This window comes from Oculina patagonica, chromosome 1 (genome assembly GCF_052425735.1).
Source record: "Oculina patagonica isolate OP01 chromosome 1, crgOcupat, whole genome shotgun sequence".
Taxonomy (NCBI): Eukaryota; Metazoa; Cnidaria; class Anthozoa; order Scleractinia; family Oculinidae; genus Oculina; species Oculina patagonica.
This window is the reverse complement of record NC_135758.1, coordinates 43,488,302-43,506,014: the sequence shown is the minus strand read 5'-3', so window position 1 is coordinate 43,506,014 and position 17,713 is coordinate 43,488,302. Positions and strand designations below refer to the sequence as shown.

At 39.0% G+C, this 17,713-nt stretch overlaps 1 protein-coding gene across 1 annotated transcript; it reads right to left on the bottom strand.

Moving 5' to 3' along the window:
• Positions 1-413: 413 nt before the first annotated feature.
• On the bottom strand, positions 414-16,818 carry LOC144632776 (endoplasmic reticulum mannosyl-oligosaccharide 1,2-alpha-mannosidase-like). Its single transcript, XM_078491504.1, is given in 9 exon segments — positions 414-1,579; positions 2,112-2,306; positions 2,695-2,709; positions 2,711-2,809; positions 3,164-3,170; positions 5,117-5,304; positions 13,277-13,465; positions 14,452-15,336; positions 16,577-16,818. Coding segments are annotated over 9 exon segments (2,022 nt in total). The 5' UTR covers positions 16,691-16,818; the 3' UTR covers positions 414-1,249.
• Between the last annotated feature and the right edge of the window lie 895 nt (positions 16,819-17,713).

Genomic DNA, 17,713 nt, shown 5'->3' with positions numbered 1-17,713 from the left:
CCTTAAAAGATACCTTGATTGGCAACAATATTGACTCGCCTTCTTAGTCTTAAAAAGCCTAAAGAGACAACGACATCCCCACCCCTTCAACATAGGAGTTCCCCCCGATTCAGATGAAACTTGATCTTGAACTTAGTGACATCTTTAATTTTAGAGTCGAGACCTAAGAGACGGGATTGAGGCTCCATTTTGTTTGTTTCCATATTTGTCTTGAAATCGGCTCAAGTCAAATTCAGTGCCGGTCAATTCCCCTATCAGACGCACCTGCAGGGAATCATGGTAGTTGTATTCAGCAACACATGTGCGAGACTTGGCAACGATGAATACAACTACCATGATTCCCTGCAGGCGTTCTATAGAGGGAATTGGCCATTCAGAAGGAAAGGAAGTGAAACAACAACAACAACAACAACAAAACGTTCAAATGTAACTTTTATAAAGTCTTCCAAAATTCATAAATATTATCCATTGTATTAACTATTTCGGCGACTATAAAAGCATTTTCTCGATTAAACGCCAAGCCTTGAATAATCACCGGGTCTAGAACGTCGAAGTCAGTTAAATTAATGCCCCCGGCGTTTAATCGGGAAAAATGGTTAGTACGTTGTGTAATCTGATTACTTCCTGATAACCTCACTCCTTGTAAATAAGATACCTTTTCAAGTTTTGAAATAATTTTTTTATCACATTGATATGATACCAAACCTCCCTCCTTTCTTTACAGAAGCCACCCTTTCCCGCAAAATTATGTTATATTAACATTAAGCTCTGAAGACGCTTTGCGGAGCTACGATGTGTTTTATAAATATATTTTTTTTGTCCTTCAACAATAAGCATGGCTGCATGGCTGCTAGAAGATGGAAACGGTTCGTGACACATATAATGATCATGGATCAGATGATTGCCTAAAATAACGTGACCTAGCGCTTGCGTGACCTATCGCCTAAAATAGCCTGATCTTACGTGACAATATCGTAGATGCATGAAGCGTGACAACCGGTTGAATACATTCTACCGGCGACAGTCACAACAAGTGAATCTTAAATAAACAATAAAATATTCAAAAGGCGACAGTATCCTACAAATTCACACCCTCAATTTCTACATTTTGTGGTACTATAGCACTACCCCGGTCCCTTTACTGAAATTCAGTACAACCAGAATCTACACCCGCGATAAAAATAATTCGCGCGTGGGTTTTCGCGCAAGAGGACCAAATACGCGCGATACTAGAATAATCCCTACCTGGTTATTTAGATTTCCTAATTGGCAATATATGAGCCTCTGTATTAAATACAAACTTATCAAGAGGAACAATGTCCACATCACTAAATAACAAGAATAAATACTTTAACGTCTCTCCGAGGAAGAAGCTCTCCATTTTGTCTCTAAATCCTAGTCTTGGGTCTTTGACGCTGTTTAGGGATGAGTAGCCTCCAGTAGCTACTTTGGCGTGTTTCTCGATGGCTTGAAATATGTCCCAGCCATAGTCTTGGTACTTCTTGTCCCCCGTGAGGCGGTAGAGAATAAATAAAGATTCTACAGTCTCTGGTCGCAGCAAACAGTGAGCATCCAGTGGCTGAAGAAATTGAACAGATTGAGTTAAATACTCAAGCACTAATTCCTGATGATCTTAAGTTAAGTGAAAGTAAAAGTGAAGTGAAGTCCAGGCTTTATTTCGCGAGGGTGACACTTCGTGGCCTCAATTAAAAGAACGATAATAACAACAAATAAAAAGCTAAATTAATGTAGAATAAAGCAATCTAACTATTTTAAAACTCCGGTTTCTAACTACAGCAAGAAGCGACTATAGCTGTAGGTGGATGCTAGCCAACGGCACATAATCCCAACATCTTTCTTTTCTTTTCTTTTTTTTTAAGTTGCCCCAGCAATCCGCCAGTTCCATTAAAATTCCTGGGTGAAGAGAGGCGGCACTGTGAGACGAGACGAAAGTGTCTTGCCGAGAAATAGAAAAAAAATTACCCTGGCTATCACTCAAATTGGACCTCTCAATGTCTCGGTCCATAGTCCAACGCATTAGCCATTTAGCCTCTTACAAGAATCCGAACGGAAACGGACTAAGAACATGGTTATATTACAAGTGCACTTACCCTAACTGTAATGTCTTCGTGCATGGATGGTCCTTGGTTGAAGTAAACCAGTTCAGCGCTCAACCCTGTTGGCATTCGTTTGTACATCTGTACACAAGTCTCTAACAAATCCTTAGCAAACTGTTCATATTTCTTGTCCAGGCCATTGTGGGCTGCTAACATTAAAGTTCCCGGCAGAAAACACACTAAATGATCCTGAAATGAGTTAAAATTACATGATTCAGAAATTCATTTTGCAAAGAAGGGTTATGGCTCATAAGGCGGCACATAACTTCAATTTCTGTAGCAAGAAGCAACTACAGCTGCAGAAGTATTAATTTTTCTATCTCCTCCCTGGATGGGATGCTAGTCCATTGCAGGGTTACCTGCCAGCATTAAATTTGGTGCCCATTTATGCACCACTGGGTAAAATGTTTCGCGCTTCAAATGTGGCACGTATTTGAAGGCGGCGCTTATTTAAGGGTAAGGGTAAGAGCTCGGGGCGGAGCCTCCCCGTACAAAATTTTTTTGAGTACCCCCCTCCCCCCCCAGGATGTAAATTAACATGCACAGGACCAAAAAGGTTTTACAACTATAATTTTACCATTTTGGGGCTGAATGTTTACATGGAGAAGTTCACCAATATACACCAGCTTGCTTGGTTGGGATTCTCGCTTCAGAAGTGACATTACTCCATCCATGGCTTCTACAAAATCATTCTAATCCTGAAAAAAAGAAAGAAAGAAAATATAGTAAATCAAAGGCTCTATGAGCAAAGTCGTGAATGTGGTATATTATAAACTGATAGCCCAGAATTAGCCAAAATAAATTTTAAATGTCTGCTGACAAACAACATTTTTTGTAATTGTCTATGAAATCTGTTAACATATGTCACAGTTGAGTCATGTTTAAAATTCTAGCTGGTAAGTGATAAATAACCCCATATTCTAACTGAAAACTAACCATCCAGTAGTCCATCGAGGCCTTCTAGCTAAGCAGCTAAGAAGTGAAGATTATTTCAGAGCTTAAAATAATTAATGCTGAGAGAGACACGTATAGTGGTAACAAGATACGAGGTACCTTAAGATGCTGCGAAGCTGGTAATGGAAAGAAGCTAGGGATTTTTTTCCACCAAACTGTTTCACATTTGCTAAAGGGTTCTTTAATTAATAACCAGGTAGCTCACCATTTTATACAGGACAGTGGTATTATTCGACATACATTTTTTCTGTAAATGGCAAACTGTAAAACAAAAATTAAAAAAACACATGCCTATACATGGACTTCAAAATTGAGGAACAGTAAGCCAACATAATTTTTATCAATTTAGAGGCGTGAAATGTAAATAACTCTGCCCTTCTTTCTACTTGCAACATTACTAACCCGTATCACCTTATATTATTCTACAGCCATCTCTGGCCATTGTCTGAACTCTTATAGCTTCTAAAGAGCCTAACTGTCTTCAGGACCCCACTCGCCAGCCACTCAGTTTCTTATTAACACAATTATTTTTTCTATCTTTGCTGAGTAGGGGGGGGGGAAGAAGCCCTAGGTTATTTTTGGCTTTGCTTTTGTGGGTCGCTTTGCTTCTTTTCTCCCTCCCTTCCCACCTATGAACTGGATCTGGTACTTTTCTTTTAGGCTGCATTATTCATTCATTCAGTATGGTAGTCTTTTTTTTTACTACATTTATTTTCATCTTCTCCCAGTACTGGTTACAACTATTTTTGAAGTTTTTTCCCTCTTCTCTGCTTATGGAACCTGTGCAATATACACCCGAGAACTAAATACTATCTACCTTGTTGGGGTTGGCTGTGTAATGTAGTTTGCTTCAAGCAGCAATATCCATATTGGCTTGCTACCTTAGTGGCGTTTAGTCTGGTAGATGTACTTGGGAACAACGAGAGTGTGACAACTATAAAATATTACGAGATAAAAAACTTGACGAACGTGCAAATGAATGATCGACCGAAGACAGAGCAATATAAATCTTTTTAACATCAGTTTAACTTGCTGAGTGAGACTAATTGTAGGGAAAATACTGCCTTATTTAGGGTGATTATTACTTACCCACTATTGATTGCTTCAATAAGATAATTTCATATCCGCGATAAATCTTGTCGGCGTGCAATCTTCCGCTTCCATCCTTCATTCTTTGTTAATGTGATTCAGCACTGGCCTCACTAGAAAAATCCTTCAGAAAGGAAAAAAATATTCGTATTCCCTGGTACTCCATAAGTTTGCATAATGGAGCCCACCCCCTTGACTTCTTAATATTGCCAGGTTACAGGGAGTTACAAATATAATATTGAGCGTCTTAAGTCGTTCTTTGCATTCACGACTTAAAAATGGAGCTGGATGGCAGGTTTTGACATGTAGCAACCTTTTTAGGGATACACAAATCCTCAAAATGTTTCAATTAGCAATCTTACTAATTTCATTTAATTTTCATCATGTTCTTTCCATTTCTGACACCCATTACAATGTACTTACTACTACAAAGCTCCTAGGGGGTTCTAAATGGTGGACTATATTAGCCATAAAGGAAACTTTTCCAGGCTGCAGGTACACAATATAAAAGGGTAGGAATTTCATGAGTTGAAGTATAGGAAAGGAAACCTTGGGGGAAAATATTCTAAGGTATTTACAGTGTAAAAGGACCTTAGATGGTAGATTTATCTGAGTATTTTAAGGGGCTACTCAAGTTACAAGTTTAAAAGGGATCCAGTATTTGTACTGTAAATGTGTGTAACGGGTACCAATTTTCATGGAAGATCTGGAAAAGGATTTTCTTTTCTGTCAAAAATGGTTTCTAAAAGGGTAAGGGTTTGGACCTTGGGGCAGGGTCTCCCTATTTAAAACTTTCTTCCGTACCCCCCTCCTGAGGTGGGGATGGGGGGTGAAATTCTGTACATCTCAGAATTGTCTATAGATAACTCTGACCTAGCCACATCAGCATTGGATCTTCCTACATGTGTCTAAACTTCAGTTTTTTTCTACATTAATAATTCTTTTCAAAGCCGTACCAATCTTCCGTCTTTCCACTCTGTAACCACTGTTTTAACAGATATTCATAGTAACTGTCACCACGGGCACCAAGAGTGATAGTCGCACCAGGACGGAACTTGCCCGTATCAGCGTTAACAAAAATAGGTACCAAGCCTGCTCTTTTTGGGAGGGCATGGACGTGGTTTGATACTGTATCTACAAACTCCTAGAAAAAAATATATCCATCACGTTAATTAGCCAAAAAGGATCATTACCGGTACATTCAGAGCCTTTTATTTAAAAAAAAAAAAAAAAAAAAAAGATCCAAAGTAAAAACTCTGACAAATTACAAAGAATACAGACAAACCAGTAAACCAGTCAAGTCTAGGGTGGGGAAACATGTGCAAGTCACAAATCATTTGGTTTGAATTCTTATTGTTTGAGGAAGAGGTGGGAGTTTGCTGAACCAATCACTTAGCATACAATCATTAGCGACCTTCAGATTGGACTACGAGTACGAGATTGAGTATGAGTACGAGTTTTCAAACCAAATTTGTGTGCCTCCTATAATCACTTATCACACCAATCTTATCTCTAATGTTTATTTATGTGTTAGTCAGCAACAGGGAAGAGTTATAGTTTGGGGGATACAATTGTGTTGAAATTATAAAGTCGTACTCGTACTCGATCACGTACTCGTAGTCAAATCTGAAGGTCGCTATTGACAAATGTGTTGACACATTATCAATTTAGCCCCTATTTTTTTGTTATTTGGACTAATTTAATCCTTTTGCCCCACCTTTCCAACCCCCCTCCCCCTATCAATGTTGCAGTTTGTTTCTAGGAGTCCTTTGCTACCATTTTACAACATTGGATGGGGGGAGGGTGGGTATTTTAGCAGACAGTCATGCAATTAAAAAACAAGTGGTAAATTTGCCATAAAAAACGACAGAGCGAAGTCAATGACTGTCAACTACTTTTGTCAAAGATTGCAGTAATGCAAAACCAAAGCAAACTGATAATAATGCAGGACCTTTTAAAGGTTTTGCCATGGTTATGCTATGCCACGTACTTTGGAAGCAGAAACAAAACAGAGAAGACTAATTAAGAGGACATATGCACAAATTTCAAACAAAAATGAAAATTCTTGGCAAGAGCCCTGTAATGGATTTCGCTCATTCTCTTACCATGGGTAGGCCTTAATATAAAATAAATCACAGTATACTTTGTTTGGCTAAATATCGATTTGTTTTCGAGAAAATCGATAATTCTAAAATCCAGCAAAATTGACGCTTTCGGAGCTCAAAATTTATGCCGAGTTTGTTAGCTTCGCGTCGAAAAATAAAGCACTCTGGAAGAAAAGTACCTATTTAATATCGAAGAATAACATCAAATTAGTACGTCGAAAGCAATTTCTGCTCTTAAAGTCCTTTTATTTACAAAATATAATTAAGTTTATTCGACACACTTTTGATTTAATTCAAAATAGGTCAAACTTATCGCTTTATTTAAGTATGAGCGAAGCGAAATAAATGGCCGAAAATTTGGTATTAGACAGATAAACGATTGTTCTTTTCGATACTAAAAGGATTTCCTAGGGAAATGATTTAGTGCGATGCTTTCAGATCTCAAAGTTGCTTAAAATTCGTTAATTTAACCGACCGTGACATTGTTGATCTTATCAACATTATGTAAACATTCCACGCAAAGGTTAATTTTCCCCATGTGAACTTCAACTGAGTAAAATAAAAACATAGACTTGCTTACCGTGGTGTTCGCTGATACATTGTAAATCCTGTTTTCCTCATTTACGACAAAACCTAAGCCCTCGACGAAGCTGTTATCCAATTTTCTTGACGCGCCATTTGTAACTGATTTCCACGGGTGTCGGTAAAACGCCGACTCGGGGTCGGGGTCGGGGTCGGGGTCGGGGTCGGGGTCGGGGTTGGGGTCAATTTTTTTAATTTTTTTTTTAATTCACTGATCGAGAAAAAAAAATTACAAAGTTTATATTAGCGGGTGGGACATTTTGAGTCGAAAAAAGCATTTCCTTCACAGATTCGCCACAAATATTGATCCTTATACGTTCATAAGTAAAAGAGAAGAATTTCAGTTAAGGTCTAACAGGTGAGAGGTGAAATTTAACTTTTACATACAGTTTAGCGGTAAGACGTTGTTGTCTAATTCTCTGTAATCGAATAATTTACACCCGCTTGCCTTTCTGACAATGTTACGTACATAGCTATCTTTCTACGTCCATTTTTCCACCATTTTCAGCATCTTTCGACGTGCTGATCCAATCAAAACCGATGGATACCCTTGTTGGTTTCACCCACAAGGTCAAAAGGTCATGCTGGTGATTGGCGGATTTCGATCCGTGTTGTTTGTTTCAACAAACCGCTAAACCAAACACTGAAAGCGGGTGTAATACTTCCTCGTCAGCAAAACCTCAGTTTTAGCCGTTCTTTGCTCATTTTGTATTTTGTTGATCCGTTGATCAACAGAACTACCTTGTGATTCATAAGAACTAAAAAAAATAGATTTTGTTTGAGGATCTTTGGGTTTTTAGTCCCACTGAAACAAATTAGGTATAAACAGAGGATTCAAGGGAAGTTCGCGTAGACGTTGTCTTGCAAATACTCTAAATATGTTTACTTTAAAATTAAATTTTAAATTAAATTGTATATGTTTTTGAGAAATAAAAATTAAAGCTGCGTTTCATATCAAAAGAAGTATTTTCAAAGGAGTAGAGCGGTTTGTTTTGACAGAGAAACTCGCACGTCGGGCAGTTTGTTGTAATATGTTTTAGTTTGGAAAATTCCTTAACAATTGAAATATACAGCCAGCTTTATATTTGTGAACTTCCGGGGAAGATCAAATTTGAACAGCAAGCGAAGATTGTATGGTGTGTTTAGTAAGCGGGGGCGATAAAAGGCGGGCAGGCTACAACTCACCATTTGCGTCGAAAACGGTGTGCATTTACTAAGATCAATTTTCCGCATTTCGGTCACGCAAATAAGAGAATGTAGAAACTTCAAGATTGCGAGACATGTTAATGCGAACTTCGCTTTCTAAAAAAAAAAACAATTCTGCCTTCTCATAAATACTTTTTTGGATACGAAAGGCGGCTTTATTTTAACGATATAAACCTGAATTAATTTTCTCTTGCTACACAAACATTTGTACAATTTAATTTAAACCTGAAAAAGTTCATGCTATGTTAGTGAGGAGCTAGCGCCTAGAAAGAAGTCGTCAGCAAATTCTATTCGCCGAGATAGACAATTTCACCTGTCGCCTACTAGACCACAAATTTCTTCTTTTATACTTTTGAACTTATAAGGATCAAGATTTGTGGCGAATTTGTGAAGAAAATGCTTATTTTGACTCGAAATGTCCCACGCGCTAATATAAACTTTGTAATTTTTTTCTCAATCAGTGAATTAAAAAAAAAAAAATTAAAAATTGACCCCGACCCCGACCCCGACCCCGACCCCGACCCCGGCACCGGCCCCGACCCCGAGTCGGCGTTTTACCGACACCCGATTTCCACGTCTTGAAGTGATAGTTCTTTTCCATGCATTCTTGAAAACAGTCCTGAGTCTTAACTGATCAGTGTAAACAGGAATACGAAGTACTTTGCTTTAAATCAACTTAAAGCTTAGCAGCAGTGGTAGATAAATCGATACGGCCGGCGAATCTTTGTTTCGAAAACCGCCATTTGAGATTTGTCGGCCCTTTGTCCTGCGGTATGCAGATAATTAATTCACACTTGAGTAACTTCCGGCACATGAAATCGACAACCACCGTGACCAGAAAGCACCCTGCTTTTTGGTGATTGGTTGAGGCGCTATTTTTATCATTTTAACATAAGCTCTCAATGAAAAACTTTTGGGCTGAACTTGTAATTAAGTTTCACTTCAGTAAGCCACCGTTCGAGAGAGTTGTTAAATGGTTGCATGAAAGCGCTTTTAACTTCCGGGTCGAAAGTTCTTCTGTTGCGTTGCTTCGCTTTGCTGCATATTTTTATCCAGTTCTTACCCTTGTTCAAATTCTTGATTAGGCTAAGGCAAAACAGTTGTAGAGTCAACTCTCCCTTATTGAAGATCTCTATAAGACGGACACCTGGTGTTAGTCCTGTCCTTGCCGTTTTTTCAGTCATTTTTATACTCTAACCAGCTAGGCTACGTTTACACGGGACCGGACCGGAGCCGTTCCGAACTGGACCGGACCGGATCGGCCTCTGTTTACACGGAAGCGTTTGGCACCGATCCATGTGTTTACACAGGACGGTTCTGGAACCGGTCCGGAACGGTTCCATAACTTGACCTGCAAAATAGCAGGTCCAGTTTTGGTTCCGTCCCGCACCGGTTCCAGAACGGCCCCGTGTAAACAGAAGGCCTATCCTATCCGTGTAATTAGAAGGCATATCCTATCCGAAAATCGGACCGAAACGTTCCGGACAGTAGCAGTGGTTATTAAATCGATTCGGCCGGCAAATCTTCTTTTCGAAAACTGCTAAATTTGTCGGCCCTTTGTCATGCGGTGTGCAGATAATGTATTTCACACTTGCGTAACTTCCGGCACATGAAATCGACAACCGCCGTGACCAGATAGCACCCTGCGTTTTGGTATAGTTTTGGTTGAGGCACCATATTATTGCTATATTAATATAAGCTCTAAATGAAAAACTTTTGGGCTGAACATGTAATTAAGTTTCACTTCAGGTAGCTACCGTTTGTAAAAGTTGCTAAATAGTTGCATGACAGCGCTTTTAACTCCCGGGTCTAAGGTTCTTCTGTTGCGTTGCTTCGCTTTATAGTTTTTTTTTTTGTTCTTACCTTTGTCCAAGTTCTTGATAAGGTCAAGGCAAAACAGGTGAAAGCAAAATCTAAGATGTTATCGTTGGATCCGTCTTCCGTGAATGTTAAAAAATATGACCATGTATATATTCTGTTGGGGTCCGGCGTAAACAAGGGAAGGTGCCCCCCGCCAGAGCTTGCGGGGAGGGACAAGCGCCTCGCCATCAGGGAACCCAAATGTATTAAAAATATCATAGTCATTATATAAATATTTTGTTTTTAAACCTGTTTTCCGGTGTGTTTTTGAGTTGATTTGGAAGCTATTAGGGGAAAACGGTTTAAGTTTCAAATATTATCCGCAGTCTATTCCTTCATAAATAAGACGGTTATAATTATAATACGACTCAAGTTTCCAAACAACAAGAGATATAAAGTAATAACTTTATAATCACCTTAATTCTCAATTCAATAGGCGAACTTTATTAGGAAGGAGTTGTCGAAGCTGGGGTATTCCCCAAAAACGGCTCTGTGCCGTCCAATGAGGTCGTGGTTTTGGGTTCCCGATCTAGAACGGGATTTTCAATATCAGACGATATCTAGAACGAGATATGGTATTTTGAACACACAAAAGTTCCAAAATATCAGCAGCCAAAACGGGGTGACTTGTTTCTAGAACGCGGTATCTTTTGAATGCAAGTTCTTTCTAACTGAATACCAGAGGCCCTTCCAATTACGCTGGTAAAAAGGGAATGTTATGCTTCTAACAATGCTTGTTTTTTGTCCGATATAATGCTCAACTGTAATTATGCTCATTTTTTTTTAATAATGCTACTTTGGTATAAATGCTTTGTTGTACTTTGCAGAAATAAATACAAAATATGGCATCACGTGAGAAGTCCATAACAAACTTCTGATTACGTGTACTTTTCTTCACCTAGCTTAATCTAATGAAGTGAAAAGCACCCTTTCCTTAATTTTTACACCAATATACACCTTGGTGTAAACAGTCATAAATGTTCAGCGTTTTATTATAAATTGTTTACCGTGACTGGTATTACAACTGCATATACATGATATATGGTCCCTTTTTTCCCCACCCCTTCCCCACCTTTCCTTCCCGCTTTTATTTCGCCCAATCCTCCACAGGAGAAAGAAGGAGAGCTTGTTTACAGGCTAGACTACACAGCGGAATATATATTTTTAACTGACATTCACGGGAGACGGATCCAACGACGCCATCTAAGGTTTTGTGTACAGCCAACTCTCTCTGAAACGGGTACCTTCGTGACCGGCTCCAACTCAGTTCGTCTAAAAGAGATCTCCGTCTTATAGGGATTTTAACGTCGTTTCAAATTTTCCACTGAAGAAGGGACAAGAATTTGAACAAGGGTAAGAACTGGATAAAAAATATGAAACAAAGCGAAGCAACGCAACAGAAGAACTTTCCACCCGGATTTCATGCAACCATTTAACAACTCTCTCGAACGGTGGCTAACTGAAGTGAAACTTTATTACAAGTTCAGCCCAAAAGTTTTTCATTGAGAGCTTATGTTAAAATGATAAAAATAGTGCCTCAACCAATATTTCGAAAAGGAGGGTGCTATCTGGTCACGGTGGTTGTCGATTTCATGTGCCGGAAGTTACTCAAGTGTGAATTAATTATCTGCATACCGCAGGACAAAGGGCCGACAAATCTCAAATGGCGGTTTTCGAAACGAAGATTTGCCGGCCGTATCGATTTATCTACCACTGCTGCTAAGCTTTAAGTTGATTTAAAGCAAAGTACTTCGTATTCCTGTTTACACTGATCAGTTAAGACTCAGGACTGTTTTCAAGAATGCATGGAAAAGAACTGTCACTTCAAGACGTGGAAATCAGTTACAAATGGCGCGTCAAGAAAATTGGATAACAGCTTCGTCGAGGGCTTAGGTTTTGTCGTAAATGAGGAAAACAGGATTTACAATGTATCAGCGAACACCACGGTAAGCAAGTCTATGTTTTTATTTTACTCAGTTGAAGTTCACATGGGGAAAATTAACCTTTGCGTGGAATGTTTACATAATGTTGATAAGATCAACAATGTCACGGTCGGTTAAATTAACGAATTTTAAAAAACTTTGAGATCTGAAAGCATCGCACTAAATCATTTCCCTAGGAAATCCTTTTAGTATCGAAAAGAACAATCATTTATCTGTCTAATACCAAATTTTCGGCCATTTATTTCGCTTCGCTCATACTTAAATAAAGCGATAAGTTTGACCTATTTTGAATTAAATCAAAAGTGTGTCGAATAAACTTAATTATATTTTGTAAATAAAAGGACTTTAAGAGCAGAAATTGCTTTCGACGTACTAATTTGATGTTATTCTTCGATATTAAATAGGTACTTTTCTTCCAGAGTGCTTTATTTTTCGACGCGAAGCTAACAAACTCGGCATAAATTTTGAGCTCCGAAAGCGTCAATTTTGCTGGATTTTAGAATTATCGATTTTCTCGAAAACAAATCGATATTTAGCCAAACAAAGTATACTGCGATTTATTTCATATTGAGACCTACCCATGGTAAGAGTATGAGCGAAATCCATTTAAGGACTCTTACCGACATATGTTTGACCGTAGGAAACCTGTGCTCTTAAGTGTTCTTTGGTTTGAAAGTTCCAAGGTTTGTGTTGATCATATATAAAGGGAAAATGCAATGCAGTTCACTCAAATTTAATTTTTATGCTTTCTGAAAACTCCACCACCACCCCCCCCCCCCCCCCCCCACCCCCTAAAAAAAATAAATCAAAAAAATAAAATCAAAATGAGCTACTAAACTCAGGGTGCATTCTATCTGTGGGTGGCTATTGTTGTAATACATGTACAATCACTACTCCTACAATATTTAAGGTACCGTATTTTCTTGAGTAAAGCTGGCCTCGTTTAAATGCTGGGTCAAAACTGCTAGTTTTTAAATAAACGCCGGGGGCGTTTGATTGAGGTCCTAGTGTTTGTTCGAGGTCCAGGCGATGCCGTTTATGAAATTAAAACTTTATATCCATAACATTTCCTTGTTCCCATGTTGATCATATACCGTAATTATTGTTTCCGTTCTGTTTGTCGCAAATCTTGATTGCTGCGTGCCACATGCAATACTGTACATGACTTTGTAACTCTTGGTAATAATAATCCTCAGAGGCCCAGGGACAGTTTGTCGGGGCAGGACGATTGGAAAAATTGTTTCGCCTTGACAAACTAATAAAAAATAAATTAACTTGAAACAATTACAGAAAGTTTCACTTCGTTAATCAATGCCGGGACCCGGTTGAATGCCGGCCTCAAACAAATGCCGGGTCCACAGGTGAAGTTTGAAATAAACGCCAGGGGCATTTAATTAAGAAAATATGGTATGTTCAGTACCTTGTATTTTGCATCTCTAGTGGTGTAACTGAGATCTCTAAACTCCAACTGTATTGTGGTGACCTCTGACACAGAACTGTCTGGGCCCCAGCGGGGAGGGTGAGCTGCGTGGGTCAGCAGATTAACATCCGAATATGGAATATTGGACCTTGTGTAAAAAGCTGGCAAGAGGCGATCTCCCAGATCAATCTGCAAAATCATACCAGCACTGCTGAATACTTTAACTAGCTAATAAAATAACAGAATCTCTATTTATAAATGTAACTCTTTATTTTCCGTGTTAAAAAGGGATTAACTGTACAGTAATAAATGTCCAATAATAAACTTGATTAAAGTTCAGAAAAACTGCAATGTTAGCAGCTGTTAGAAGAGTGTATTAAATTTATGAGTTCAAGTTCAAGTGTGAAGTCTGAGTTGGAATTTTGAGTTGGAGTTAGAATAAGGAGTAAGTGTCAAAGTTTCTTTACATACATGTGTAGGTTTTAAGACAATAAATTGAACTAAATTGAGGCAAACTGGATTGCTAATGAGGCTAACCAGATTGCTAATCGGCTAATCAGAGTGCTATTCAGGCTAGCCTTGGTGTTAATTATGGGATGTTCTTGAGGCTAATTAGAGTGCTTTTCAGGGCAATTTCATTGGACATTGTTTTTTTTTAAACTCAAACTTGATATTTCCAACTTGAATTTATAAAATGGGCATGCCCTGAAAGAACATTTCAGTAAGCTATGAAGACATACATGTACAGCTGCAACTTTAAATATAACATTCATTTATAACTGCATACAGTATAACTATAAAAGTCTGTCTCCAAGCCATGAGGCCCATACAGCCGGAGCTTATCCTGATTTCCGTAGCATTAAGCGACTACATGTAGGAGTATTGCTACTCCCCCCTGGATGGGATGCTAGTCCATCGCAGGGTTACTCCCCAGCAGTAAATTCGCAGGTACCCATTTATACACCTGGGTGGAGAGAGGCACTGTGATAGTAAAGTGTCTTGCCCAAGAACACAACGCAGCGCCCCGGCCAGGCCTTGAACCCGGGCCGTTCGACTCGGAGCCGAGCGCACTAACCATTAGGCCACCGCGCCTCCCACAGTATAACTATACGGCTTGTTAATCAGTTTACCCCCGTGAGACTTAACAAAACAACTCTCCAATTAAATCTACTTACTGCTTTCTTCAGGAACAAGTCATCTTGTGACAAATGATAAGCACTCAAAAGGCCTCCAAGAACACGGATGGTTGTCTCAAACAAGTTTACGTCAACGTTCTTCTCAAACGTCAAGCTGTTGGCAACCCATTCACGAGCCTGTTGAAACTCTTTACGCAAGTTCATAAGCAGCATGGTATCTAAGGAATCGATAATTGTAAGCCCAACACCAAACCACTCACTGCTCGTTCTAGAAACTGGGCGCAGTTCATCATGGCCCCAAGCATATTCCCTGTAACCTTTCCAAGCATGTTTAAAGGCCTCTATTACCTTCCTCTGACGCTCGTTTTGTTTTTCTTGTGGAAGAATGTTAACTCCATTTATGTTTAAAGCAAAGTTTTCATGGCTTTCCACAAGATTTGCTTCGCCGTCTCCAGCAGTATCTGCCCCATTTTCACCAGGTTTATCTTCACTATGCACTACTGTATCTCCATGGATCTCCCCCGGCAATTCCTCTTCTTTTGTGTTACCATTCACATCAGTATTAACATTTTGGTCTTTGATGTCATTTCCAACATCAAGATTTTGATTATTGTCATGTGGTTCAGGGTTATTTCTATTCTTCAGCTTCGGAGGTCCCTTCTTTATCACAATGGCATGTTGCTTCCTGCGTTCTTCCAGATCTCTTAAATTATTGTCAATGATTTCTTGTTTGTTGACTCTGTTAAACTTTGGAGAATATTTATCAGAAATCTTGTGACCCTCATGGCCTATACTTTCGTCCAAGTCATCGGCATTGTAACTATGTGACATCAGTCCGTTACGCCAAATCAATAAAGTTACACAGGCAAGAATAAAAAGCAAGAGGATGAGTGATCTTTGAAATGAAGACATGGCTCTCCATCTCTGCAATAAAAAGAAATAATCAGTAAAGTAATTCATACTTGATGGTAACAAATTCCGTTCACACATGTATACCTTCCAACTTTTTCTGGGTCAAAGGCGTGACATTTTTATCCTGTGAGTGCCAGGATTTCCGAATACAATACGACAATGCCTGAAGTTTTATGAAGACGTCCGAAGTATTCCGAAAACGTTCAACATATCCCGATCCCAGTGCGTGGATGTGTTTTGCTAAACACAACCATGTTCCTAATGCTTTTTATTGTCAAAACTCTGAGATTTCGGATAAATATCACCATTAACTCATTTTACATGGAGTTTTCATTTCTTACATTGGTTTGAGCTTACATTTTTTTGGAACGCGTGTTGTTTGGCTAGGCGTGAGAAATTGGTTCATTAGCATGAGATCAAAGTTTTCAGCTTGCAGGCGTGAGACTCACGCCCAAGGCATGAGAGTTGGCAGGTATACACATGTACATGTACAGTGTATAAGTTACTTTAGCTATACCACACAAGTGAATAGTGCTTTCTGTGTGCACTTATTGTTCAATTCAGAGGTGATTAGCAGTTAAAGAGAAACAAACTGCCTTTGCATGTCGCTTTGTTTACTGAAAGTGATGTTTTGGTCCAGTAGTTATTCAACTTGTGTGGTATATGCTAATTATTCACCTCAGTGTCGGTGAATGTGGTAGATATTCACCTTGCCGCTTTGCAGCTAGGTAAATATCCACCGCTATTCACTTCCACTTTGGTAAATTATTGTTTAATAACTACATGTAACATGGATGTTGCAGATGGTATTAAATTAAATTCAAGTATTAACAGTATTGCACGTAAAAGCACGAACACGTAAAAGCAAATAAGACTACCATTTCCACTACACAATAATTTTGTTATTTTCAGATGATAAATTTATATTAATTTTACAAATATAATGTTGAATTTAAAAGAATATAATCATGCATGTAACACATTATGCTACATTCATATAGTTCAAACAACGTACACTAAATGATAATAATTTTCCAACCACCATACATTAGGAAGTCATGTCGAAGTCATTCTTCTCGTCTGCTTCGTAAATAATTTTGTTCAACAAAGCAGCAACATGCACATGTAAAATTAAGTTACATTTGTTAAATAGTTTATGAATGTTTGTTTAGGTTCATGGAACGCTGTTATGATAACAATCGACAATACAGGTACCAAATGAAGGAGACTTATGAATGCGTGGCTTTCTTACCCTGTACAGCGATGTATGCCGGCGTATTTTACTGTTATCATCGGCGTCATCACTCTTCCATGGCATAGACACTGAGATAAATTCCCTCGATCCTTCCCGCTGAGTGGAATTCATTTTTGAAATGAATTTAACGGGAAGAAACTGCGACAAATACAAGTCGTCTTTAGAGGAAATTATGTATTCTTGTTCTTTATCATTGTCATAAAGTCGAGTCAACAACGCCGATTGTCCGCCATCTTTAACATAATATTTAGTGCCCAGGCTTCTAGCCGTCAAAATGTTTCGCGAAAGACTAAGCGAAAGGAACTGGGAAAGACGATCTCGGTTCCAGTTCCTTGCGGATCGTGCGAATCTTTATTTGTAACGAAAAAACGAAAATGTCCTGCGCAGCGTTAATTTAAATGAACACATTGGATTAAATGTAAAGTTTAACGCTGGAAAGTTCAATGTAAAATACTAAACGTTTCGGCAGTGCTGCCTTCATCAGTAGTAGTAGTAAAAAAATGTCGTAGCTCACGCTCACGTATGCGAAAATAAACGATGGAAATTCAAATTAAAATAATTTGGGAGCTCGCGCGTGTGATGGAAGCGCGCGCGGGCAAAGCTCGCATACGAGTTTCTTAAGCAAAGCTAAAGTCTTGGTTTAGCCCGCTTGGTGCCAGCGTCTTGAAATTGAAGATGACTCGCATTTCCTCACGTCTTCTCTTTGCTTGATCAGCCAGGTTTGCTCTTATCACTGCGACCATCATGTCGTTTAGGTTGTGGCCTGGTTTCGTAAAATGATCAGGTACCGGCAGCTCAACTCTCTTCCGTATGACGTCTAAACGGTGCTCTCTGAAGCGATCTCCGAGCCGACGGCCTGTCTCTCCAATGTAGACCATTCCGGGGCATTTACGGCATGAAATGCAATAAACAAGTTGACTTGTGATGCACGTATAATGGCCCGAGATTCTGATATGTCCATTGTGAGTTCTTATTCTGTCACTGGAGTTTACAAAAGGACAGGTTCGGCATTCGCGTCGGTTGCATTTGTAAGTACCCACTTGAATCTGGGGATCTGACGGTAGGCTAGAATGTACTAGTAAATCTTTAAGATTTTTTGCACGACGAAAGGCCTTTAGCGGCGGCTTGTTGTAA